Source organism: Carcharodon carcharias, chromosome 12 (assembly GCF_017639515.1).
Source record: "Carcharodon carcharias isolate sCarCar2 chromosome 12, sCarCar2.pri, whole genome shotgun sequence".
Taxonomy (NCBI): Eukaryota; Metazoa; Chordata; class Chondrichthyes; order Lamniformes; family Lamnidae; genus Carcharodon; species Carcharodon carcharias.
Window position 1 is genome coordinate 16675474 of NC_054478.1, and position 27762 is coordinate 16703235.

The 27762-nt window shown below is 46.3% G+C and overlaps 1 protein-coding gene across 4 annotated transcripts in view; it reads right to left on the reverse strand.

Moving 5' to 3' along the window:
* Positions 1 to 7164: 7164 nt before the first annotated feature.
* The window catches only part of LOC121284846 (gap junction gamma-1 protein-like), a 41804-nt gene continuing 21206 nt past the window's right edge, over positions 7165 to 27762 (reverse strand). For 3 of the 4 annotated variants that reach the window (XM_041200644.1, XM_041200645.1, XM_041200646.1), the window contains exons 2-4: positions 24756 to 24808; positions 13503 to 14648; positions 7165 to 7344 (exon numbers count right to left, since the gene is read on the reverse strand). In XM_041200644.1, the coding sequence (XP_041056578.1) occupies positions 7331 to 7344; positions 13503 to 14616 (1128 nt within the window). In that variant the 5' untranslated portion in view covers positions 14617 to 14648; positions 24756 to 24808 and the 3' untranslated portion in view covers positions 7165 to 7330. Of the gene's footprint in view, positions 7345 to 13502; positions 14649 to 24506; positions 24620 to 24755; positions 24809 to 27762 lie in introns of those variants that run through there. The other variant, XM_041200648.1, reaches the window with a different exon arrangement.

The following is a 27762-nucleotide window of genomic DNA, read 5'->3' on the forward strand; positions in this document are numbered from 1 at the left end:
AGGAGGCATTGCACAAAGCTCCCCGAGTTTAAGTCCCAGGAACTGGAGAAAAGGGTAAGGGCCAGGAGTCCAGGCAGGGAGGTAGAGAAGAGCTGGGGGGCGGGGGGGTTGCAAGGGGGGGTGATCAGGGTCTCAGGAGGTAGGCCGGGCAGGGGAGGGAGAAAGATCCAGAGGTTACCAGGCCTTAAGGGGAGGGTGGCCCCCAGTCAGAAGGATACTTCTGATGGAGGCGGACTAACCGCCCCTTCCCATTAACTTTCATTATTTATGGGTGTCCCCCCCTGAGCTACCTTCCACCCACCAGCCTAAAATTTGAGACTGGTTGGGAAATGGCCATTAAGGGCCTTAATTGGGGCAAGGTCAGAGGCTCTGCCTGCCCCAGCGTGAAATGACTGCAAGGTGGGGGTGAGTGGGAACCCTGAGGGTATCCCATCTGTACAATTTCATGTTCCCCCCCCCAACCCCCAAACCTCAGAACCCGCTGAGGGCTGGGGGAATGTAAAACTCTGCCCATTGTGTCCCAGAGTGTGGAAAGCCTGTTCACTTTCAGTGGAAGATTTTTCCACTCTGAATCTTCACCCTGCTCCGTCTGGCCGCTAACCTTGTGCGTACTGTAATCTCTGCTGCGCCCCCAGGGTTCCCACATGGGCGAGCCCAGTGTCCTTTCACTCCGCGGACTTTGCAAAGATCTCGGAACACAGGACAGCTTTGCGGTGGGTGAAGTGGAATTCACCTCCCACATGGGCTCGCTTGCTTTCTGCGTCTTAGCCAATACTGGTAGCTGCACCTCACGCTTGCCGGTGTCGGGTGTCCAGCCTCGCTGGCTTCGCATTCTTCTGCTGTCTTGTCACCGTGTCTCAATGCTGTGACCTATTCGTTTCTCCAGAAGGTCTTTTTTGGAAAGTTCAATTCAGCATCGAAACTACAACCAGCTCCGTGATTCATTCGGGCTTCCGGAAAAATCACAGCGCTCGTCCTGACCACACCACCCGCTGACGAACTGACCTGTCGGGACAACAGCTCCGAACCCCTGAGGTTTTCACTTTGACATGAAGCTGGTCTTCCACAGCTTAACAGGATCCTCCTCAGACAGGCCCGAAGTGTTGACTCTATGCAACCCCTCGTTTCCAGGGACTATCTTTATTTTCAGCACTTTTTTTTTGTGTGACGTTTAAGTTAAAAAAAACATAGTTTCGTCCTTCGTCTGAAAAGCCTCAACTTGGATAGGAATCTGGGGCCTTCCTATTCATGCTGGGGAATTTAGTGGTCATCTTCTGGATATTCCCTGTCTTTTATAGACGCTCCTGACATGTAGGGGATTTGTAGCCTCTCCAGCCTGTGGAGAGATTCACCAATGAAGCTGCAGTTATTTTTTCTATTCTCTTCCCTCTTTTTTTTGTGTGGCTACAATTCAGGATTTTTCCATTTCATGTCCTTTGCGCGGGAATGGCACCCGAGGACATTTCGAGGGCCCTGGAGCTTCTACACTGCCCGATTTAAAACCGACTTCCTGCTGCCATTAACCACCGATCCACAAATCAGGTACTCACTGTTCTGCAAAGCACCATCTGTAGAGGGACCGGCTCCCAGCTTTCAATGTACATACAGCCTCTCTATTCTACCAAATCTCATCTGCAGCTCATTCTGTGCTCTTCAAACTCACATCGCTGCCTCCATGTTGGGTTCATACATCTGCTTTACCCAAACTCACCAATCTCACACCAGGACTGGTAAACTATAGGTAGGTTTGGTTTATTTAAAGATTCAGTGCAGGATGGTCTAGCAGATAGAGCTACTTGATGGGACTCAACCAATGGAGATGGATAGATGAGAAAAGGCATTGGAATTGAGAGCTGGGTTTTTATTTGGAAGTAATGGCAGTGGATTCAATGGGCCAAATGGCCTCCGCCTGCACCATAATGACTCAATGGCTAATGAAGGAGTTTTGAATGATGTAGAATTACTGAGTCAAATTGGATAGCATGGTGGCCGTGGTGACTGAGAAGAGGAGAACATAAGCAATTGGAGCAAGAGAAGGCCATTCCACCCCTCAAGCTGGCTTTTCCATTCAGTAAGATCACGGCTCATCTGACTGCAGCCCAAACCCCATTTTCCTGCCTGTCCCTGGAAAGGAGGGACAACACTCCCACAGCTTTCACCCAGTTCATGGGGGAAATGCCCTCATGTGAGGTGTATGCCCAAAGGGAGCCAAATACACTCCGCCCTTGACCAAGTTTAATCCACCTGAGGAATCAACATCATCCCATGCAGTACAAGTAGATAAACAGTGCATTGTGTTTAGTGGCAGCGTTGCCGCTGTAGTGTAAGGGTTGGGTTACAAAGAGGCAACACAGGAAAGTTCTCAATTGTCCTTACCCAACATCTACAGCAGCAGAATCTACCAAATAGAAGTGGAGAGTCTTGGATTTAATTCATTCATCTACCCCTCCACTGTCTAATATCTAAGCTGTGGTTCAGTGGGTTGCACTCTCTCTCACCTTTGAGTCAGAAAGCTTTGGGTACAAGATCCACTCCGTGGACTTGAGTGCAAAATTTACACTGACATTCCCAATGCAATACAGTGCTGCACTGTTGGAGGTGCCGTCTTTTAGACAAGGCATTAAACTGAGGGTCCATCTGCCCCCTCGGGTTGATGTAGAAGATCCAGTGGCATTATTTCGAAGAGGAGGAGGGGAATTCTCCTTGGCGCCTTGACCAATATTTATCCCTCAACCAACATTGTTAAAAAAAAACAGGTTATCGTAGCCATTGATCACATTGCTGATTGTGGGAGCTTGCTGTGCACAAATTGGCACTTTGCAACAGCGGCTACATCTCGAAAGCCCTTTCATTGGGTGTAAAACTCTTGGGGGGTGCCTGAGACCATGAAAGGCGTTATAAGGAATGCAAGTTCCTTTTTAAAATGTTGGGGTGAGATGGGGGCATCCAAGTGTTTGAAAATACAGTGAGTGGAATCAAACAGAAGGAACCAGACAGGACACAGGGATTGGTTTCAAAGCGCAACAAATCGTATGTGGCGCTTCGTTTAATTTCCCTACAAAAAAGTACAAAAATGCTAAAAAGACACCAGTTACATGGGACACAGGTTTACAGGACACAATGAACTCACCGCTGGCACTCACAGACTGACCTCCTCGTGTAAAGTGTCAGCCAAGTGTGGGCCTCCAAAAAATAGCTTCCAACTCCGGCCAATTGCAACTCATCTTCCTCACAGAATTGGACACAGGAGGTACGATTAAACAATAAACACCATGAAATGAAAGACCAAACGTCAAGCAACTGGCTTGAAATGTATTGGACTTAAAACACACAACACAATAAAAATGTGAAACCCAGTCCAAGCGACTTGTGCACACCTTCTCATATCCCAATGGAAACCAATTCACCGTTACAATAACCCTTCTAAAAACTAAAACTAATCGGGCAAACCGCTACAACTCAAGTTATCTGAATTAAAAAAAAATACAGTAAAACACAAGATTATCTTTGGTTCATGTCCCTTACTAAGCGAGAGGGGAAAATAAACACAATTAAGCTAAGCCTTGGCACTGAAGGCTAGAGTTTTCCATCAATTAATCCAGCGTGTGTCCAGCAGTTGGCACTGTGCATCTTTCAGTCCAGGCTCCACACTTTGGGGCAGTTTCTCCCCCTTCAGAAACAGAAGGGACTTTCAGACACTGCACTAGAGCACAAAAGCTTTTCGGAATTGGCATTCTGCGCACAAACAGAAAGGAACAAAAGCGAGCCCGCCGCTGGCCTACTGATCAGGAGGGAGGGAAACGTCTGGGGTTCCTGACGTTCCCAATGTTGAGAGTTCCTGCCGCAGGGTTTTGGGGGGAGGGGTGCGGGTGGGGTGGTGCTTTGGGCTGCAATCCCTCTGGGAATGCCCTGGAGACTTCAGGAATTTGAGGATTAATCTCCCGGACACTGCTGTGAGCGAAAAGCCAAAGGCAGCCAAGGAGAAAAAGATCACCGAGGCATTAAGGAAAAAATAGTGCGAATTTTTCCAATTTCTTTGAGGAGTGTTTGAAACTGTGGGGGCGGGGCGGTGGGTCCCGCGGGGAAGGTTCCTGACTGAAGCTGAAGGATTATCCAACAGGCACTGAAGGGTCCGGTTACTTTCCAATTGGGGTTGGGAAGTTGGGACACCATGAGGATTGACGTGTCAGGGATTTGGAAAGATATTAGTTTCTAGCCCATCAAGTGTAACTGTGTAACTAGCAGAGGCAGGGTTTTGCAGATATGGCAGTCTCTAATGTACAAGGCAGTGTCTATAGAGTCAGTTGGGAGGTATGAGATTATATCTCCAGCTATTGTCCAAACATAACTTGGTGCCCTGGGGAAGTGAGGGGCAGGCCATTATGAGGAGTTGGCTGGTTTCCTCCACGGGGGCTGGCATTGACTCAATGGGCCAAATGGCCTCCTCCTGTGCTGTAAATAATGCTAGGAGTTGAGACACAGTTAAATCCTCGTAGCTGCTCTGTCTGGAGGAGGAAGTTTCCGGAAAAAGAAAACAAAATGCGAGCTTAAAATGCACAGACCCAGCTGGACGGACAGAAAGTTGCTCACTCCTCACAACAGCAACAGAAACCGGAATCCCAGCTGGAACACCAACCAGGATCAGGATCCGCCTGAGAATGTTGGAAACGAGAGTGAATTTTATCCCCCTCTGGGGAATGGTTGGGTCGGGGGAGGGAGGAGGGGAAGTCTGGAACGCGCTGCCTGAACGAGCGGCAGAAGCAGATTCAATAATAAATTTTCAAAAGGAAATAGGATAAATGCTTGGAAGCAAAAAATTGCAGGGCTATGGGGAAGGAGTGGGAGAGAGGAATTAATCAGATAGTTCTGCTGGCACATTGGGCTGAATGGCCTCCTCCTTGGGGATGGCAGTGTAGCTGTTACATTACTGGACTAGTAGCCTGGACTAATAATCCCTAGCACACTCCCCCACCCCCTTGAAAGAACAGAAAGGTCCCCATGTTTCTGGTAGAAAGAGTACTTAGTTCCACTCCCACTCCAATCACTCGCCAAGCCATTTCTTGAAAGCATTGAATAAGAGAGGGAGGGAAAGAGAGCAAGAAGGGGAAAGAGAGAGAGTGGGGGGGGAGAGAAATAGGGAGGGAGAGAAATAGGGAGGGAGAGAAATAGGGAGGGAGAGAGAGAAAAAAAATAAGAAGCGTGGGAGAGGAAGAAAGGGTAGAGGGCAGAGAGTGAGAGTGAAATCTGTCCATTATTGTCAGCTTATTCGTAGGCCATGGTACATGAGCCAGAGTGACCCCAAGCAGTAACAAAGCTCAGGTCCTGCTCTGAGGAGGGAGGTTTAATGGAGATCCAGTAACTTTATAGCTCCCTTTAAAACAAATGGCACCAAAATAATTCCAGTTTCCATTACCAAATTCACCAATGTCAGGCTAGGCCTGTATCACTTGAATGGACAATTCAAATGAATTAGGGCTTTTTGCTTTAAAAATGTATTTTATTTTACAGACCAATTTGATCAAGGTTTTTTCATGTGAAGAACATGAGAAATATGAGCAAGACGAGGCCATTCAGTTCCTCGAACTGGTTCTTGGGATGAGGGGATTGTCCTATGAGAGATCGAGTAGACTTGGCCTATATTCTCTGGAGTTTGGAAGAATGAGAGGTGATCTAGCTGAAACATAACAGTTCTTAAGCTTGAAGGAGGCTGTGAAAATGTTTCTCCTGGCTGGGGAATCTAGAACATGGAAGTCACGGTCTCATGATAAGGGGGTTGGCCATTTAGGACTGGGATGAGGAGAAATCTTTTCACTCAGAGGACTGAGAATCTTTGAAATTCCCCACCTCAGAGGGTTGTGGATATTCAGTCATTGAGTATGTTCAGGACAGAGGTTGAGATTTTTTTTAGACACTAAGGGAATTTAGGATATGGGGATAGAGCAGGAAGGTGGAGCTGAGGTAGATAATCAGCCATGATCTTATTTAATGGCTCGAGGGGTTGAATGGCCGACCCCTGCTCCTATTTCTTACTGATCAATTTTTTAATTGAAGCATATCTGTTGGGTAAGAGCATTAACATTAATGGAACTAAGATGGGAAGATGGCGTTAAGATACAGACCAATCTTGGTCTATTTGAAAGGCAGAACAGGCCCAAGGAGCTGAATGGCCTCCTCCTGTCTCAATCATTCCACAGCCAGAGAGATGCTGAAGGATGGTTTCAAGAGGGATTCATACTAAACCTTCACAAATATTTAATTTGGCTGGAGAAGGGAGAACACACATACACTCCCAAGAGCTAAGCGGAACAACCTGGTTACCATGGCAGCTGCTCCAGGGGCAATCTGGAGATAATCCTAGGCTGGGGAAGGCCACATAGGCCCAAACCAGTGGAAATGGTCACAAATAAAGCACAATAACTTAACAAGAGTACCAAAAGCAAAAAAAAAAAATAAAATCATCAACAAAATAAATCATTTCATCGTCGCTCTCGCTCGACGTTACAAAACTCTGGAATGTTCTAAGGCTGTAAACAATTGTAATTAAACAAATGAATTGTAATTAATTGTTCTATCGCTACCGATTTTTTTTTTACATCTTGTTTATATATATATATATATAGAGATATAAAAACCCACCAAAAAAAAAATTAAGAAAAAAGAGTCTTTTGTCAATAAGTAAACTAACCCCAGACCAGAGAAATAGAATGAATGATGAATTCAAATAAAAATAAAGAACAATATACAATACAAGCTAATTGGCCGAGCCAGTTCTCTTGGTTTGTACCCGATCATATTGTAAAAGGGGGTCACCACCCACCCCCCTCACACCCCTCCCCCAATCTATGGGACAGGGTCTCCCTTTAAGATCGGAAACCAAACTGTCAGTGCCTCAAGAGTCACAAGATATTCATTAGATTCTGCAGTAGGTCCAAGAGTACGTGAAACTGCTTAGGTTGGATTTGGAATGTTCCAGAATACCAGAGAAAAAAAAAACCCAAGAAGTACAAGCCAATAATCACTGGCGCAGTTTTAAAATACTTAACGCTTGTCACGTTCATGCAAACCTCACTCTAATCCACCCTCAACCCACCATCGCTCTGCTCTCCCCACAAACCAGCATCCCCCCCCCCCACCAACCCCCCACAATTCAGCCCCCCACCCCCGTTCAACCCAGCCCTTTCTCCAGTGGTTTTGTCTTAGCAAATTGGCAACATTAATGCCAAGACTGTGAAAATGAAATGCAAGTCTTTCCAGTCGAGGTCCCTTTTTTTGCTTCAAGGCGTCAATTCTCTCTCCGAATCACAAGGTCAAAGAGCCTGCTCCATCAGCATCATGCCCGCAGACCTGCAAAAAGGTAAAGGAAGAAACGGTTACCCAGAAGAATGGCAGGGGATTGAGTGGATTTATCCACATCACCGGTGAGAAGTGTCGGAAGGAACATATGAACAGGAGGAGGCCATTCAGCCCCTTGAACCTGTTACACAGGAACAAGAGGAGGCCATTCAGCCCCTTGAGCCTGTTACACAAGAACAAGAGGAGGCCATTCAGCCCCTCGAGCCTGTTACACAAGAACAGGAGGAGGCCATTCAGCCCCTTGAGCCTGTTACACAAGAACAGGAGGAGGCCATTCAGCCCCTTGAGCCTGTTACACAGGTACAGGAGGAGGTCATTCAGCCCCTCAAACCAGTTAGACAGAAACCAGAGGTGGCCATTCAGCCCCTAGGGCTGTTCCAGCATTCAATTAGTTGATCTGTATCTTAACTCTTTCTACCTGCCTTGAAGATATTTTGCGCCCTCGTCTTGTGCAACCCCTGTTTGAGGAGGTATAAGAGGCCAGGATTAGATGAGCGCAGAGATTTTGCAGGGTTGTGGACTGCATGAAGATGTGATCAGTTAAGGAGAGGAAACAAGGAAAGGGAGCAAGATAGCAATAAGGGGAGTGATGGTCAGGATGTGGCAGGGAGAGACAGAGTGTGCAAACTTTAGAATGCACCAGCAGATAAAGCCAGAGAATACAAAAATAATAAAAAGACACAGTTAAAGGCTCTGCATCTGAATGCAAATAGTATTCATTACAAAACAGATAAATTGATAGCTCAAATAGAAATAAATATGTATGATCTGATAGCCAATACAGAAACATGGCTGCAGGATGCTGGGGCCTGAATATTCAAGGACACATGACCTTTAGGAAGGACAGGAAGCTATGAAAAGGTGGAGGGGTAGCGCTGCTAATTAAGGATGACATTAGTACAATAGAGAAGGACGACCTTAGTTCTGAAGATCAAGGCATAGACTCAGTTTGAGTAGAGGTAAGAAATAGCGAAGGTAAGTCACTTGGAGGGGTGGTTTATAGTCCCCATAACAGTAACCGCACTGTAGGACGGGGTATACAGGAAGCATTAATAGAGGCTTATGAGAAAGGTGCTGCGATAATCATGGGTGAATTTAATCTACATAGAGTTTGGACGAATCGGATTGGCAAATATAGCCTGGATGATGAGTTCATACAGTGTTTCCCGGACCGTTTCTTAGAGGACATTTTAGAGCCAACCAGAGTGCAGGCTATTCTAGGTCTGATAATATGTAACGAGATGGAATTAATTAATGACCTTATAGTATAGGTACCCCTAGCTAGCAGTGATCATGACATGATTGAATTTCGCATTCAGTTCGAAGGAGAGAAGAATGGGTCTAAGACAAGTGTTTTGAACTTAAATAATAAGAGCAATTATGAGGGCATGAAGATAGAGCTGGTAAAGCGAATTGGGAAATTAGGTTAAGGGATAGGTCAGTAGAGATGCAGTGGCAGACTGTTAAAGGGATATTTCATAACACTCAGCAAAAATACATTCTAGTGAGAAAGAAAGGCTCTAGGGGAGGGATGCACCATTCATGGCTAGCTATGGAAGTATCAAATTGAAAGAAAATCTGTACAATTATTGACAGGTCAGAAGAGAGTTTCTACAGGTATTTAAAAAGGAAAAGAGTTAATAACATGAGTGTTGGTCCCCTGGAGAGTGGGAATTAATAATGGGAAATAAGGAAATGATGGATAAATTGAACAGATGTTTTGCGTCTGCCTTCACTGTAGGGGATACAAATAACATCCTAGAAATAATTGTGAATCAGGAGGTAAGAGAGAAGGAGGGACTTAAAAAAAACAATCCCAATCACCAGGGAAAGGGTACGGAGAAAATTATTTGAACTAAAAGTTGACAAGTCCCCAGCTCCTGATGGACTTCATCCTGGGGTCTTAAAGGAAGTGGCTGCTGAGATAGCAAATGCACAGATTTTAATTTTCCAAAATTCCCTAGATTCTGGAAAAGTCGCATCAGATTGGAAAATAGCAACTCCTCTATTCAAGATAAGGGGGGACAGAAAACAGGAAACTACAGGCCAATTAGCTTAACATATATGATGGGAAAACACTGGAATCTATTATTAAGGTTATAACAGGGCACTTAGAAAATCTCAATGAAATTAGACGGAATCAATATGGCTTTGTGAAAAGGGAAATAGTGTTTCACTAATTTATTAGAGTTCTTTGAGGAAGTAACAAACAATGTGGATAAAGGGGAACCTGTGGATGTGCTGTACTTAGATTTCCAGAAGGCATTTGACAGGGTGCCAGATCAAGGGTTACTACACAAAATAAGAGCTCATGGTGTCACGGTTAACATATTAGCATGGATAGAGGATTGGTTAGCTAACAGGGAACAGAATGTAGGCACAAATTGGTCATTTTCAGGTTGGCAAGATGAAATGAGTGGAGTGCCACAGTGACCAGTGCTGGGGCCTCAAATATTTACAATCTATATCAATGACTTGGACGAAAGGACTGAATGTATGGTTGCTAACTTTGTTGATGGCACAAAGATAGATAGAAAAGTAAGTTGTGAAGAGGATGTAAGGAGAATACAAACGGATATAGACAGGTTAAGTGAGTCAGCAAAACGTTAGCAGGTGGAGTATAATGTGGGAAATATGAACTTGCCCACTTTGGCAGGAAGAATATAAAAGCAGCATATTATTTAAAGAGAGAGAGATTGCAGGGCTCTGAGGTACAGAGGGATCTGAGTGTCCTGGTGCATGAATCACCAAAAAGTTAGTCTGCAGGTACAGCAAGTGATTAGGAAGACAAATGAAATGTTGGTGTTTATTGCAAGAGGAATGGAATATAAAAGCAGGGATGCTTTGCTACAGTTGTAAGGGCATTGGTGAGACCACATCTAGAGTACTGTGTACAGTGTTGGTCTTTTTATTTAAGAAAGGACACAAATGCATTAGAAGCAGTTCAGAGAAGGTTCATGCGGCTGATTCCTGGGATGAGGGGGATTATCCTATGAGGAAAGGTTGGACTGGCTGGGCCTGTACCCATTGGAGTTTAGAAGAATGAGATGATCTTATTGAAACATTAAGATCCTGATGGGACTTGACAGGGTGGATGCTGAAAGGATGTTTTGCCTTGTAGGAGAGATCAGAACTAGTGGATACAGATTAAAGATAAGGGGTCTCCCATTTAAGATGAGATGAGGAGAAATTTTTTTCTCTGAGCTGGAACAGACCCGATGGGCTGAATGGCTTCTTTCAGTGCTGCAGTGAGTCTATAACAAAGCACCTCAGACACAGCCTCAGAATAGAGCCCCTGTATTTACACAGTGTCAGCAGTGGCTCAGTGACACTCTAGTCAGAAGGTTGTGTGTTCAAATCCAACTCCAGACACTTGGGCTCAACATCTAAGCTGATATACTCAGTGCAGTATTTAGGAAGTGCTACATTGTTGGAGGTGCTGTCTTTTGGGTGAGACGTTAAACCAATGGCCTGCAAATTGCGATTCGTTAAGGACTCGTGTGCGGCTCCTGAACTCAAGAGGTCAAACCTATTTTGATAGTTATTTGACTTGATGTCTTGTAACAAGCAAAGGCTTGCTTTTGTTTTTTTAATTTTTTATAAACATTGAATGATGCCTTCTCCCATGTATCAACAACTCTTTTGTAAAAACCTTTGAAGTGTTGCTGAAATGTGTCTCTCGTTTTTCATTATAATTATTTGAGTAACAGCATTATGACACTTAAGGTATTACATTTTTGACTAAATTTTCTAAAATGGCTCTTCTAGTTATTAAGATTACTGACCACACTGTTAAACCATGGCGCTGACTCCCTCACAGATGGGTGTAAAATTCACTACTTTTAAGAACAAGAGCAGTCTCCCTGCTATCCTATAATTATCCCTCGACCAAAAATCACTAAAACACACTATTGGGCTATTATCACAGTACTGACTATGGGATCTTCCTGTAAGTAAATTGGCTGCTCGTTTCCTGTATTACACCAGTAACTACAGTCCAAAGTCACCCGCTCCTCCCGAGTCACCCTACACTCACCACACATCATGTCTCAACTTACTCCCATACTGTATCCCCAAATTTATCTTCAGAAAGAACTATACTTAACTTGCATTTGAATGAATCGATACTAATGACCCCCACCATGTCCCTAGGGAACCTGTTCCAGAGTTTCGCTCACTGAGATATTTCTGCAGATTCAGCAGGTCTGGCAGCATCGGCGGAGAAGAAAAGAGTTGACGTTTCGAGTCCTCATGACCCTTCGACAGAACAGTTCTACATTATCCAGTCCCTTTAGAATCCAAATATCAACAGTCATACTGTTGCTCAAACCTTCTCTTTTCCAGTGTGAACCTGCCCCATGTATGTAATCCCTGTTTAGAAAAAGTCTAGCCAACTTATTTAAGTTAGCGACTGTGCAGTCAGTAATTAGAAGATTTACAATCCAGACTTGATTGAAATAAAAATCTCAAGAGCTGAAAGGAGTTTATTAACTCTCCGCAAAAGCCAGAAGGCACTGTTTAATGTATTTGTGTTGTTTATGTGGTCGAGACTCAGAGGGGGGGGTAACACTCTTACCCCAGAGTCAGAAAGTCGCGGGTTTGAGTCCCCACTCCAAAAGCTTCAGCATGCACTCCAGGCTGAGCCACGCAGGGCAATGCTGAGGGAGTGCCGCAGTCAGGGCTCAGGAGAGTGGGCTACAGACAGTGCCAAACACCGGGGTCCGGGGACTAGGGGTGGGGGGAGGGGCTGGGCTCGGTGTTGTAAACTGCGAGTCACATTGTCCAGCCTGAACAGCCAGAGCTGCAGATCTGACAGACCCCAGCCTAAAAGAAAAAAGCCAGCTCCGTCAGGCTGAGAGTTCTGGTTTCTTTCCAAAGCTGGTCTGAGAGTGTCAGGTCAATCTCACTGAGTCACTGCCCAGCAACTGAGAGTGTTCTTGCTTGACAAATGGTAAGTGAAATCCCTGTTGTTTCAGAACCAATTGGATGCTGTGGGGGCATGGAGGGAGAGGGGTGGTGGTTGGCGAGGGGGGTTGGGGAGAGATTAGAGGGCTTTGGGGAGTTAGCGGGGGGGCTTTGAGGGAGGTTGGAGAGGGGTTTGGGGGAGTTTTGAGGGGGCCTTGGGGGGAGGTTGGAGAGGGGTTTGGGGGAGTTTTGAGGGGGCCTTGGTGGGGGAGGTTGGAGGAGATGTTGGGGGTCAGGTTGTAGTGGGGGTTTGTGGGGGAGTTTGGAGGAGATTAGCTACAGAGTTGATTTCTTTTGTAAATGTAGTGATTTCTTTGTAGCCGCTTTCCTAACACCATTTCATTGCTCTGTGATGAATTATCCCGAAAGAATCAGTATTGGGCCTCCAATTTCATCAATTAAGTACTTGAGTCGTAGGCACTAGTAGAATGTAGGCAATATTATCAAATGGCAGAGCAGGCTCGAGGAGCTAAATGACCTACTCATTACTGATAAAGTAGAACCCAATAGAATCCAATTACAGCCCTTGCATGAAATAATTATATTGAATAATATCATGCACCCAGGCAAGAGAAAGTCTTCTACTCCTACAGAATGGAGAAGATCATGTGCAGTTTATCCGGGTGGCAAGTATTGAATCTTTGCCCCAAATATGGATTTATTGTCACCGTGTCCTTTTGATGCAATGTGCAGAATGTGTTAATGAGGCAGTCACAGAAATCAGTGTTACCATCTGCACAGTGTCATAAATAACTAATGGGATATTTTCCTGTCAAATTAACAATTTTGCACGATGCAGTTAAAATAAAATTTGTACTCTCTGGTTTGTTTAATACTCGCCGTGGGATCACCTACAGGGCACACACACACTTATTAGAGGGGTAAATATTGGCCCTGAGGCAGTGGGGAGAAATCCCTTACTATTCTTTAAAGTACTACCTTGGGATCTGTTACATCAACATAAGAGGGTTAATGGAACCCTGGTATAACATCTCGTCCGAAAGACAGCACCTGCTGCAGTGCAGCACTCCCTCGGTACTGCACCGAGTGTTAGCCTAGGTTTTGCACTGAAGACCCGAGTAGGATTTGAACCCACAAACCACCTGACTCAGGAGGTGAGAGTGCGACCCACCGAGGCATGGCCAACACCAATGGCAGATTAATGAATAACCATCTAGTTTTACCGGCTTTTCCAGAGCAGGCTCCTTCCTTCTCCTGGGCAAAGTTCAGTCGGTTCTGCTCGACGGCTGTGCCATTCGACTCTGGGCTGCCGCTTCTCGGCTGGTGAGGGATCTCTCCTGAGGCCCGGTAAGCCATGTTCAGCTGCTCCTGGGCAAGCTTCAGGTGCCGGTGAACAGCCTCGGACATCTCAAAGCTCCCCGGCCCCAGGCCGCCAAGGTTGTCACGGTACGGCACGCTCCCGTTGCCCAGCTTGGCCTTGTCCTTGCGAAGCACAGAGTGGTAGCCTGGAGGGGCGTAGGAGGAGCACTTGGAGGTGCGGGAGGCCAGACGTCTGCCCCTCAAACCATCTCTGATGCCACCCAGGCCAAGGTGGAAGAGCTCGGCAATGTTGAGCAACAAGCAGAGGCAGCTGACCACGTACATGACCAACAAGAAGATGGTTTTCTCAGTGGGACGGGACACGAAGCAGTCAACGGTGTATGGACAGGGCCTCCTACTGCAGATAAAGCCGGGGAGCACTTCAAACCCATACAGGAAGTACTGGCCAGCCAGGAAAGCCATTTCAAAGAGCGTTCTCAACAGGAGCTGGAAGACATACATCTTCATGAGGCCGTCTTCCTTGATGCGCCTCCTGCCATCGTGCTGCTTCTGCTCAGTGGCTTTCTTGTCAGGCTCAGGCTCAGGTTCGTGTTCAATCTCCTCGCAGACCATGGGGTCCTCCTCATTGTCACCATCTGCCTCCTCATAGTCCCGAGCAGCCCCCCGATGCACGATGGGCATCCTCTTCTTGGGCTTTGCCTGGGTTCCCTCCATCCGAGCTATCCGGTGCACGGCGTAGCCCAGGTACATGATGGACGGCACCGAGATTATGATGATCTGGAAGACCCAAAACCGGACGTGGGACAAGGGCGCAAAAGAATCGTAGCAAACGTTCTCACAGCCGGGCTGCTGTGTGTTACACATGAATTTGCTCTGTTCATCATGGTAGATGGCCTCGCCACCCACAGCCGTCAGTACAATGCGGAAGATGATGAGGACAGTCAGCCAGATTTTGCCAACGAACGTGGAATGGTTGTGGATCTCCTCAAGAAGCCGCGTTAGGAAAGACCAGCTCATCTTGGCAGAGTGAGGCCGTCAACACAGTCACACTGGAAAGAACCAACGGAAAAAAAGGATCAGACACCCAAACGGCCCCTTCTGAACCCAATCTCAAATTACAAGGAGGCCATTCAGCCCCTCAAGCCTGTTCTAACACCATTCAATTAGATCGTGGCTAATCTGTATCTTCAATCCCTTTACCCTTCTTATCCGTTCCATATCCGTTAATATCCTTGTCTACAAAAATCTATCAATCTCAGATTTAACATGATGAATTGTGTCAACTTCTGCTGCTTTGTGTGGGAGTGTCCCGCACTCTACTGCACTCACGTGAACAAGTGTTTCCTAACCTCTCTTTCGAATGGCCTGACTCTGGTATTAAGGTTATGTGCCCCTGTTCTAGACTCCCCCACCAGCAGGAAGGGTTTCTCTCAATCTACCCAATTACTTCCTTACTAAATCCTCAATTAAGTCTGCCCCATACCTACTAGTTTTCAGGGAACACCAGCCTCGTTTATATGATGGCTCCTCATGATCTGCCCCTAGGGATCCCGGTGACATTCTGGTGACTCTGTGCTGCTCTCCTTCCAAAGTCAATATATCCTTCCTAAGGTGTGGTCTCCAGAACTGTGCACTTACTCCAGATGTCGTCTAACCAGGTATTTGTACAGCTGTGGCAAAACTCCCTCCCCTGATTCTAAAGATGAACAACAGCCCAAACTCAAGGTGACTTTGCAGAACAGCATACTCAGTAAGAATACTCATTAGAGAGAGAGAGATCGACCACAAGAGAGTGCGAGGGGAGAGAGAGCAGCAAGAGATCGCAAAATAGTGCGAGGGGAGAGAGAGCAGCAAGAGATCGCAAAACAGTGCGAGGGGAGAGAAAGCAGCAAGAGATCGCAAAACAGTGCGAGGGGAGGAGAGAGCAGCGAGGGACCACAAAACAGTGCGAGGGGAGAGAGAGCAGCGAGGGACCACAAAACAGTGCGAGGGGAGAGAGAGCAGCAAGGGACCACAAAACAGTGTGAGGGGAGAGAGAGCGGCAAGACATCGCAAAACAGTGTGAGGGGAGAGAGACCGGCAAGACATTGCAAAACAGTGTGAGGGGAGGGAGAGCAGTGAGGGACCACAAAACAGTGCGAGGGGAGAGAGAGCAGCAAGAGATCGCAAAACAGTGCGAGGGGAGAGAGAGCAGCGAGGGACCACAAAACAGTGCGAGGGGAGAGAGAGCAGCAAGAGATCGCAAAACAGTGAGAGGGGAGAGAGAGCAGCGAGGGACCACAAAACAATGCGAGGGGAGAGAGAGCAGCGAGGGACCACAAAACAGTGCGAGGGGAGAGAGAGCAGCGAGGGACCACAAAACAGTGCGAGGGGAGAGAGAGCAGCAAGAGATCGCAAAACAATGCGAGGGGAGGAGAGAGCAGCGAGGGACCACAAAACAGTGCGAGGGGAGAGAGAGCAGCAAGAGATCGCAAAACAGTGCGAGGGGAGGAGAGAGCAGCGAGGGACCACAAAACAGTGCGAGGGGAGAGAGAGCAGCGAGAGACAACAAAACAGTGCGAGGGGAGAGAGAGCAGCGAGAGATCGCAAAACAGTGCGAGGGGAGAGAAAGCAGCGAGGGACCACAAAACAGTGTGAGGGGAGAGAGAGCAGCGAGAGACCACAAAACAGTGCGAGGGGAAAGAGAGCAGCGAGACATCGCAAAACAGTGCGAGGGGAAAGAGAGCAGCGAGACATCGCAAAACAATGCGAGGGGAGAGAGAGCAGCAAGACGTCGCAAAACAGTTCGAGGGGAGAGAGAGCGGCAAGACATCGCAAAACAGTGCGAGGGGAGAGAAAGCAGCAAGACGTCGCAAAACAGTGCGAGGGGAGAGAGAGCAGCAAGACGTCGCAAAACAGTGCGAGGGGAGAGAGAGCGGCAAGACATCGCAAAACAGTGCGAGGGGAGAGAGAGCGGCAAGACATCGCAAAACAGTGCGAGGGGAGAGAGAGCGGCAAGACGTCGCAAAACAGTGCGAGGAGAGAGAGAGCAGCGAGAGATCGCAAAACAGTGCGAGGGGAGAGAGAGCGGCAAGACATCGCAAAACAGTGCGAGGGGAGTGCCATGATGATAACTGTGTGGACTTGAGTATTAGATTCTATATGGTACCCGGTTAAGAGACTGTAAGATATACTCTATTATATATGGAGTCACCTGATCTGGTTGGGGAGGTCGGTGGGGGGAGTGAGGGAGGTCAGACAGCACACATTTGGGTTTTAGCTACATGGGCAGATTAAATGGTGTTACTCTTGCAGTCCCAACTGTGATTTTAAGTGTTGTTCTTTCAGCCTGAGATGGGACATTGGTGACAGAGATAAATATGGAAATATTTAGGATTGCTTCCTGGCATCTGCTGGAGCTGATACGTCTGCAATCCAGGGATCTAGGGTTTAGTGGTATTGTCACTGGACTAGTAATGCCGAGGCCTAGGTTGATGCTCTGGGGACATGTTCAATTACTATATCTAGAATATAAAGTCTCAGTAATGGTGACCATGACAACTATTACCAATTGTAGAAACCCATCTGGTTCCCTAGATGTTCTTTAGGGAAGGAAATCTGCGTCCTTACCTAGTCTGGCCCACCTGACTTCAGACACACAGCAATGTGGTTGACTCTTAACTTCCTCTGAAATGGCCTAGCAAGACACTCAGTTGTATCAAACTGCCACAAAGCCTACAAAAAGGAATGAAACCAGACGGACCACCCAGCATCAACCTAGGCACCGGAAGTAACAATGGCAAACCCAATCCTGCTGGCCTTGCAAAGTCCTCCTTACTAACATTCTGTGCCAAAATTGGGAGAGCTGTTCCACAGACTAGTTAACAAACACAGTCATACTTACCGAATCATGCCTGACAGACACCACCATCACCATCCCTGGGTATGTCCTGTCCCACTGGCAGGACAGACCCAGCAGAGTTAGTGGCTCAGTGGTATACAGTCAGGAGGGAGTTACCCTGGGAGTCCTCAACATCGACTCCGGACTCCATGACGTCTCATGGCATCAGGTCAAACACAGGCAAGGAGACCTCCTGCTGATTACCACGTACCATCCCTCCCTCAGCTGGTGAATCAGTGCCCCTCCATGTTGAACACCACTTGGAGGAAGCACTGAGGGTGGCAAGGCAAAGATTAATGGTAGGTCAGGGGATTGGGCAGGTTTTAAGCAGCAGCACAGAGTGACTAAAAAATGAATTAAGAGGGAGAGATTAGGGTATGTCAGGAAGCTGGATAGTAATATTAAACCATTAGTAAGAGTTGCTACAAGTATTTAAATAGGAAAAGAGCATCGAAAGTGAGTGTTGGTCCTCCAGGGGTGAGACTGGGGAATTGATCATGGGAAACAAGGAAATGGCAGAGGTGTTGAACAGGTATTTTACATCTGTCTTCACTGTGGGAGACTTAGGAAACTTCCCAAAGATACCTGAAAATCCAGGGATGAATGAGAGGGAGGAGCTTAAAACGATCACCATCACCTGGGAAAAGATACTGGGAAAACTGTTAGACCTAAAGGCTGACAAGTCCCCCGGGCCAGAAGGCATGCAGCCTGGGGTCTTAAAGGAAGTGGCTGCTGAGATATTAGATGCATTGGATACAACTTTCCAAAATCCCAAAAAAACTAGCAGGAAAAATCACCCCATTCTCAACCTAACCACAGCTGCTGAAGGTGGTTGGACCTAGAACACTGTCCAGAAACTGAGTCTGGACACAGAGGAGAACTCCCCTTCTCTCTTTCAAACCAGGGATCTTTTACATCCACCTTGGCAGGCATACAGGGTTTTGCTTTAACATATCATCTGAAAGACAGCCCCTCGGACAGTGGCCTGGATTTTCAGAGTTGTGGAGAATCCAGAGTCCTTTAAAATGGTGGGTGCGGCACAGATCCAGATATTTTGCCCCATTTCTGACAGATCCTACTTTCACCAGTAGGGGGAATGAACCAGGACGTGACTCACACATGTGGGAAACCTCTGAACTCAGCGGGGCCATTCGAACTCAGTGCTGAGTTCAAACAGACCCCATTTTCACAAGGTCCTTCTCCTGCAGCGTGGGAGTTACAAATTTTTAAGAATAGGTGTAAATGCTTGTGAAGGGCAGGTAAGGTCTGCAGAACTGTCAAGCTATTTAAATAGCCTGGCCTTTAAAAGTTAAAAAGCAAACTGCCTGTGTCTGAGAGTTGAAAAAAATCTGTTCTAGCAGTTTCTAAAGCTGTTTGTTGATATAACCTTGTCATGAAAATATAATTATTTTCATAATATTGTGATTTATTATAAAGGTAGCTTAACAGTGAGGTTTGGATTAGTTTCTCTGTGTGAGGTTGTGTGTGTAAGGGTTTTAATTGAATTGCAGACAGCTGGTCTAGAGCTTTTGAGTTATCAAAAGAGAAGCTAGGTTTGAAATGTTAAATACGTAAACATGACTGAAGTTTTAGAATGTGAGGCTTGAGGAACATTTGCCTTTTTAGATAAACTAGAGTCGTGAATTTCAAAGAGATGGTAAGATGTTACACCTAGCCAACAGAGGCTAAGCCAAACAGTGTTTATTTTTCTTAAAGATTACTGATAATAGGAGTGCTATGAAATATTTATATTACAGAAAAAGTAAAGTTGCAAAGACATATTGGAACAATGGGATTTACATTAAAAAGGGAGAAACATGTATAAAGGAGATGAGGCTATGTGTAAGGAGAAAGCATTCTAAAGTCAAACTAATGTGAAAAGCCTCCAGCCTCCAGGTATCAAGTTGCTGTCTACAGGATTGGAAGCTAAGAAAACTCGCTCTGAATATCACTGTCCAGAATATTGTGTGCTTTGCCTGGGTCTGTTAAAATGTATTTGTTTTTACTGTTGCCTTAACAGAGGTGTAACTGAGATTCAAATTAAGTAGGGGAGCTAGGAGTTATCACAGTAGTAATTTGTAGAGGCAAAAAAATGCAAATGTATGTGATTAAAATCATTTCTTTTATTAGTAAATGTTTACTTTAGTTTAGTAACAAAGACCTCCAAGACCTGGTGGACTTGTTACTACTGAATTCAAGGCACGCAGTTTGAAATAAAAATACAAAATGCAACAACAGTTGTGGCAGCTGTTTCAAGTTTCCCTTTGGGATTTGAGCTACTCAGCATTTACCATCCGATGTGCCATAACAGACCCTAAGTGCTATCATTGCAGCATTATTAATGCTTGACTGCTTCCCAAAACCTATCATTATCACAGTGGGTGGCTGCAAGTTCACCGTCTGATTGACAGTTCAAAGAGGTTAGTCAATGATTACCTGTCTTTGACATGGGGTTATGAATACAAATGTTTGTTTTTATAATGGATTAATTACCTGAAGGGATTTAAATTTATTGAATGGGCTTTCATGAATGACTTTTTTTTAAAAATATAGAACATTATTTTGTTTCATCTGAGCATGGTTCTAGAGGTCTGACCACAGTGGATACTTGGCAAGTTGCCATGGAGAGTGTAAGGAAAAAGAGTGGTAGGTGTGGGGGCATAAGTTGGCACAGTGCTATAAGGGGCCGTGGGGAGAGCTCTGTGCATCCACCTTCCTAGAGTCGTGCACTGGGGTCATCAGCCTAGATTTTTGTGCTGAAGTCTCCAGAGTGGGACCTGAACCCACAACTTTCAAACTCCAAGGTAAGAGTGTTAACTACTAAGCCCACAGCAGACACATTAAGAAGTGGTTGACTGAGTGAAAAAGCTTTGTATCCGACAATATCCTGGCTGGAGGCTATAGAAAACCTGGGCACCAATCAGTGCTAACCAGAGGCTCATGTCCTACTTAGAATCATAGAATAGTGCAGCACAGAGAGAGGCCATTCAGCCCATTGAGTCTGTGCTGGCTCTTTCGAAGAACAATCCAGTTAGACCATCTCCCCCGGCTCTTTCCCCAAACCACTGCCATTTTTCTCCTTCAACTATTTATCCAATTTCCTTCTGAAAGCTACAACTGAATTTATATCCACCATCCTGTCAGACAATGCATTCCAAACCCTAAACACTAGTTCCATAATGAAGTTTTTTTTCGTGTTGCTTCTGGTTCTTTATCCAATCACCTTAAATCTGTGCCCTCTGGTTATCAGCCCTGTAGCCACTGGAAAAAGTTTATCTTTATTTACTTTATCTAAACCTTCATCGTTTTGTGTTCCTCAATCAAATCTCCTCTCAACCTCCTCTGCTCCAGGGAGAATGAGCCCAGCTTCTCCAATCTCTCCAAGTTACCAAACTCCCTCATTCCTGGAACCATTCTAGTCAATCTTTTCTGCACCCTCTCGAAAGCTCTCACACCCTTCCTAAAATGCAGTGCCCACAACTGGACACAATATTCCATCCGGGATGATCAGAGAAAACAGGATCAACATTTCGAAAGCTGCCAGCAAATGTAACTCCACAGGTATGTTCACCGTGCAGGCAGTGGGAGGTTGGTTGAGGTGTTGTGCGCTGGTTTGGTGGGAAGTGTCTGCTACAGTGATGAACTGAGAGGTTGTCTAGTGAGACCGGCAATGGGCATCAAAAATGATCAGGGAGCCTCCTCCTCTGAACTCCATCAACTGCTGACCCTTTATCCCCTTGTTCTGGAAAAGCATTGACTGCTGTACCTGACAGGAGCTCACACCATCCTGTGGTAAAAGGGTTCAGTGAGCGCGTTTACCCATTCACAGAATGTGGGCATGATTGGCAAGGTCGGCATTGGTGCCCATCCCTAATTCACAGAATCACAGTGCAGAAGAGGCCTTTCGGCCCATCGAGTCTGCACCAACATGTGAGAAACACCTGACCTACCTACCTAATCCCATTTACCAGCACTGGGCCCTTAGCCTTGAATGTTAAGACGTGCCAAGTGCTCATCCAGGTACTTTTTAAAGGATGTGAGGCAACCCGCCTCCACCACCCTCCCAGGCAGTGCATTCCAGACCCTCACCACCCTCTGGGTAAAAAAGTTTTTCCTCACATCCCCCCTAAACCTCCTACCCATCACCTTGAACTTATGCCCCCTTGTGACTGACCCTTCAACTAAGGGGAACAGCTGCTCTCTATCCACCCTGTCCATGCCCCTCACAATCTTGTACACCTTGATCAGGTCACCCCTCAGTCTTCTCTGCTCCAACGAAAACAACCCAAGTCTATCCAACCTCTCTTCAGAACTTAAATGTTTCATCCCAGGCAACATCCTGGTGAATCTCCTCTGCACCCCCTCCAGTGCAATCACATCCTTCCTATAATGTGGTGACCAGAACTGCACACAGTATTCCAGCTGTGGCCTCACCAAGGTTCTATATAACTCCAACATGACCTCCCTACTCTTGTAATCTATGCCTCGACTGATAAAGGCAAATGTCCCATATGCCTTTTTCACCACCCCACTAACATGCCCCTCCGCCTTCAGAGATTTATGGACACACATGCCAAGGTCCCTTTGTTCCTCAGAACTCCCTAGCATCATGCCATTCATTGAATACTTCCTTGTCAAATTACTCCTTCCAAAGTGTACCACCTCATCCTTTTCAGGGTTAAATTCCATCTGCCACTTATCTGCCCATTTGACCATCTCGTCTATGTCTTCCTGTAGCCCAAGACACTCAACCTCACTGTTAACCACCCGACCAATCTTTGTTTCATCCGCAAATTTACTAATTTTACCCCCCACAGAGTCATCTATGTCGTTTATATAAATGAAGAATAATAGGGGACCGAGCACAGATCCCTGTGGTACACCACTGGACACTGGCTTCCAGTCACTAAAACATCCTTCTGTCATCACCCTCTGTCTCCTACAGCTAAGCTAATTTTGAATCCACCTTATCGAATTACCCTGTATCCCATGTGCATTTCCCTTCTTTATAAGTCTCCCATGTGGGACCTTGTCAAAGGCTTTGCTGAAATCCATATAAACTACATTAATTACCCTTGAGAAGGTGGTGAGCTGCCTCCTTGAACCACTGCAATCCCTGTGGATTACAGCTTTTTGTGGTGGATTTTGATAAAACTGAACATCTTGCTGGGCCATTTCAGGCGGAAGTTAAGAGTCAACCCCATTGCTGTGGGTCTGGAGTCACATGGAGGCCAGACTCAGTAAGGAAGGCAGATTTCCCTCCCTAAGGGGCATTAATGAATCAGTTGAACCAATTAGCCCACCCACTTGTCTCTCCAGAGTCATCCAGTTGTGCTGCATTGTGACCCCACAATGATCAATTTCACCTATGTGCAAGCCCAGTGAGTGCAGACAGGCTATTCAACTGTATTTGGCATCACACCCAAGGTAATCCTACCCTCATTGAGCACCACACTTTGCAAACATGGGCCAACATTATACCTTAAAGTCTAAGTTTGAATGTCATTGGATCAAGCCCCAGATTCTTGAGCAATGACATTTCCTGTGCAGTACTGAGGGAGTGCTGCAGTGTTGGAGTTGCTGTCTTTCAGATGAGATGTTAAGCCAAGGCCCTCTCTGCCCTCTGGGGGAGTGAAAGATCTCACTGCCACTATTTTGAAGAACAGGGTGAGTTCTTCCTGGTGTCCTGGGACCAGTATTGGGGCAATGCCTGGAACAATGGAACTCGGCCAGAGTCCATGCACCTTTTGGGGGTCAGCGAGAGGGAATAGAATCCACACGTTTCAAATTAAGTTTAGAAACAGGATTGGACGCGAAACGTGTTCATTTTCTCACAGCCCTGGACGATCCTTTTTTTGAAAATGTCCGATCAGCTTTGACAGGCATCCAGTCTGGTTGGTGAGGGGCTGCACACGGTTGGAAACTGGCGAATTAATTCAGCATCACCACACGGGGTTTCTGCAAACAGAGCAAGGTTTGGTATCGAAGTGGAGGAGCTGAACTGTTTAAAAACCCCGAAGCTTAAAAACCGACGAAAGAACTTGTAGCGAACTCTTCCAATTGTAGATCACAAGGTGAGTAATTGTAATGAGCCTTTGATCAACTATCCCTTCCTTCAAAAAGCAGGAGGACAGAACAAAAATGAGAAAAGACTCAAGGAAAGATATCATTTCTCAAAGTCCAATTCTCCAGTGTATTAACTCCCCTATCAGGCACCTCACTGTATTATAAATAACCCCAATATCATGACCTCTTTTTCTTCCTTTAGAGATTATGCCAAATATTTCTCATTCTAAGTGAAGAAACTTTATCTCCCGTCTTTTCTAACATAACCTTCAGCAGCACGTTAATTATGGGCTTCAATAGCAAGGTGGGGGTGGATAGAGAGAGAGAGAGAGGATGAGAGCGAGAGACCGAGAGAGTATGAGAGCAAGAGGGACAGCATGAGAGTGAGGGGGAGAGAAAGAGGGAGAGGGATAGCAGGAGATGAAAGAGAGAGAGAGCACGAGAGTGAGAGAGCTGGAGAGATCAGGAGAGAGAGAGAGAGCAAGAGAGAGTGAGAGGACACGAGAGAAAACACTTTGGAGTCTTCAGCAGTTTAAATCTTACAACACAGAAACAGGCCATTCAATCCAGTGGGTCTAGCCCAGTGTTTGTGCTTCCCATGAGGCTCCTTCTACTATTTACTTTATCCCACCCTTAGCTTGTCAGAGTCACAGAATTCTAGCGGCACAGGAGGCCATCCGGCCCATTGTGTCTGCACCGGCTCTCCGAATGAGCATTATGACTGTGTGCCATTGCCCTGCCTTTTCCCTGTACCCCTGCACATTGTTTCCAGTCAAATAATCATCCAATGCCCTCTTGAAAGCCTCGATCGAACCTGCCTCCACCACACTTCCAGGCCGTGCATTCCAGACCCGAACCACTCACTGTTCCTTTCTCCCACGTGTTTACCTTGCTTGTCCTTAAACACACCGATACTCTTAACCTCGACTACTCCTTGTGGTAGCAACTTCCACATTCTTACCACTCTCTGGGTGAAGAAGTTTCTCCCGAATTCCCTGTTGGGTTTATTGGTGGGCATTTTTCTGATTGTACACGTGTGGAATTGGGGGGAAAAGTCCCAAAAGAGAACCTGGACTGTCAGAGCAAACACATCCCAAGGAACACCTGTGTCCCAGAGTATCAGACCCGCAACTGACTGCTCCTCTGCAGTAAGCAAACTGTTCCGGTGTAAACAGAAGGGCTCTGAGAGCAAAATTATCATTCAGCTTACCTCAAAACTTGATCAATAAAAGCCCTTGCTCCAACCTCTTCAAACACCGCCTCCTTTTAGCGAATAATAATAAAAAAAGAATTAGTTTAAAACATTGCAAAGGCCACTCACTGCTGGTCTGACAACCAACAAAGACTGAGCTAAACTCAAAGATACGCAACGATATAAAAATTAAGTCCCTCCCCTTAAGCAAGCCTTTCACCAAGTAAATCAGGAGGAAAAAAAATTCAGTTCCAAAACAGTAAATCACTGACGTGGCAGGTCTGTAATAATAATCCTTGCGCCCAACATCGCACAAACCTGTCTGCACATGCTGCTCCTGCTGCTGACTAACACTTGAAGGCAGTTTGTTGTTTCACCTCGATTCCCACCTGCAGTCTTAGCCACATCAGAAAGCCGGCACTCTCTTCCCAATCACAACAAGCTGCATTTCTGCAGCCCCTACTGTCATCTCAGGATATCCCAAAAGCACAGTACTGACAATGATCTACTTTTTTTTTAAAAAATGGATACGCTGTTGTAATGTAGCAAATGCAGCAGTCAATTTGCACACAGCAAGTTCCCACAAACAGCATCGAGATTTTTTTTTTCATGCTTTCACGGGGATGTGGGTGTCGATGTGGTTTGTCTTCCTTAAAACTGAGCAGCTTTCTAGGCCACTTCAGAAAGCAGCTAAGAGTTAGGGTTGCCAACCTTCCAGGATAGGCCTGGAGTCCCCAGCAATTGAAGTGCAATCTCCAGGACACTGCTGTGTGTAATCTTGGAGAAAAATCATTGGGACTTTCAAAAAGATTGTTTTTTTTTGTCATTTTCTTTGAACATTTCTCTTACCAGATATAAAAATATTGAAAACAGGGGAGGAAAAGGCTGTTTGGCTAATAGTCAAACATCATCCAATTGGGTAACGAGTCTTTTTGCTTTCTGACTGGTGTAGGAAGGCCGTATGTCACAGGGATGGATGTGTTGGCCGACTAACGGCTGGAGTGTGGGGGCAAGTCATGTGATGAAACCTCCTGGAATACATTTAATCACAGTTGGCAACTCTATTTAAAGAGTCAACCACGTTGCTGTGGGTCTAGACCCACATGTAGGCCAGACCAGGTAAGGATGGCAGATTTCCTTCCCTAAAGGACATTAGTGAACCAGATGGGTTTTTACGACTGATGACAGTTTCGTGGTCACCATTACAGAATTCAGATTGAATTCAAATTTCACCAGCTGTGGTGGGAGTAGAACCCTTGGCCTTTGAATTACCAGTGTAGCGATATCACCACTACGCCGCCAACTCCCAGTGAAGAAACCCTGCGATTAATGATTGGTTAGCATATTGTTTTCACTGATTCAGTCCTGAGGTAATTATTGATCAGGACGGTGGGGATAGTGTGCTTGCTCTTCTTCACAAAAGTGAGATGGGGGCAGTTCACGTCCACATGGGAAGGCAGACTGGGCCTCAGTTTAATGTCTCATCTGAATGACCGCACATCTGACAATGCAGCACTCCCTCAGTATCACTCTGAGTGTGTCAGCCTAGAACCTAGACTCAACTACCTTGTTCTGACTGAGAGACCAGAATACTGCCCGGCGAGTAGGATTGATGCTTCAGGTGTGAAGTAGACCATCAAGTGTACAGGTTGAAGGACTCGGTTAGCTCAGAGTTTTCCTCCACTTCACATAAATCAGAGAAGCGGGCCATTTGGCCCATCCTGTCCATGCTGGCTCTGCAAGAGCGACCCTGCTACTGCCACTTCCTCACCTTTCTCTGGTAGCCCTGTAAACATTTTCTATTCAGTTAGTTATCCAATTCCCTTTCGAAAGCCATAACTGAATCTGCCTCCACCACACTATCAGGCAGCGCATTCCAGATCCTAACTACTCGGTGTATAAAAGATTTTCCTCATGTCACAGTTGGTTCTTTTGCTAATCACCTTTCAATCAGTGCCCTCCGGATTTAGATCATTCAGCCAATGGGAACAGTTTCTCCCCATCTACTCTGTCCAGAACCCTCATGATTTTGAGCACCTCTATCAAATCTCCTCTCAACCTTCTCTTCTCTGAACTGTGGACACATTTGACATTGGCCAATTCTGCGCACACCAACCATCCAGTCTGGACACACCCAATCGGTTTGACTAAACCACTCTCTCGTTTAACTCGCCGGGCATCAGGAGGGAGTCCCCAGTTCAAAGCGTTTAGCTGAGCAGAGCTCATGGTCATCGGGTGACCACTTTGCAGAACACCTCCATTCAGTCCGCAAGCATGACTTCTCTGAAGAGAACAGTCCCAGATTCACCAATCCATCCACATAACTGAAGTTAATATGTGCCAACTGTGCAGCCAAGCATTGCCATCACTCGTTACCATGCAGTCAACCAAGGTCTGCGCAGGAACCTGGAGGAACACCGGTGCTCAGTGCGAGGTCAGTATCCATCTCATTCCCCCCACCCCCTTGGACTCTCAGTTAGCCTCCTCAGGGTTTCCAAGATAGTTTACAAGTGAAACGATGGACAGGTTACATGACACTCTTACCTCTCACCACCTCCTCCATTCTCCAGGTTTTTGCAGCCAATATCCTCCCCCACTCCTGAAAGTAGCCACTGGCCAGTCCCTGAGACAAGGCCTGGTCACGAAGGTATTTGGCCGTTGGGGACATCACTGCTGAATCTCGCACACTCTCATAAGAGGCTGCTGGATGCTACATCAGGGGCAGGAACCCTGGTTAATTCTCTTTTTGAACAAAGTTCAGACAGGGACTTATTGTATCAACCCCTCTCTGAACTGTGGACACATTTGACATTGGCCAATTCTGTGCACACCAAGCATCCAGTCTGGACACACCCAATCGGTTTGACTAAACCACTCTCGTTTAACGCGCCAGGCATCAGGAGGGAGTCCCCAGTTCAAAGCGTTTAGCTGAGCAGAGCTCATGGTCATCGGGTGACCACTTTGCGGAACACCTCCATTCAGTCCGCAAGCATGATGCTGAACTTCCAGTGTCCTGCGATTTTAA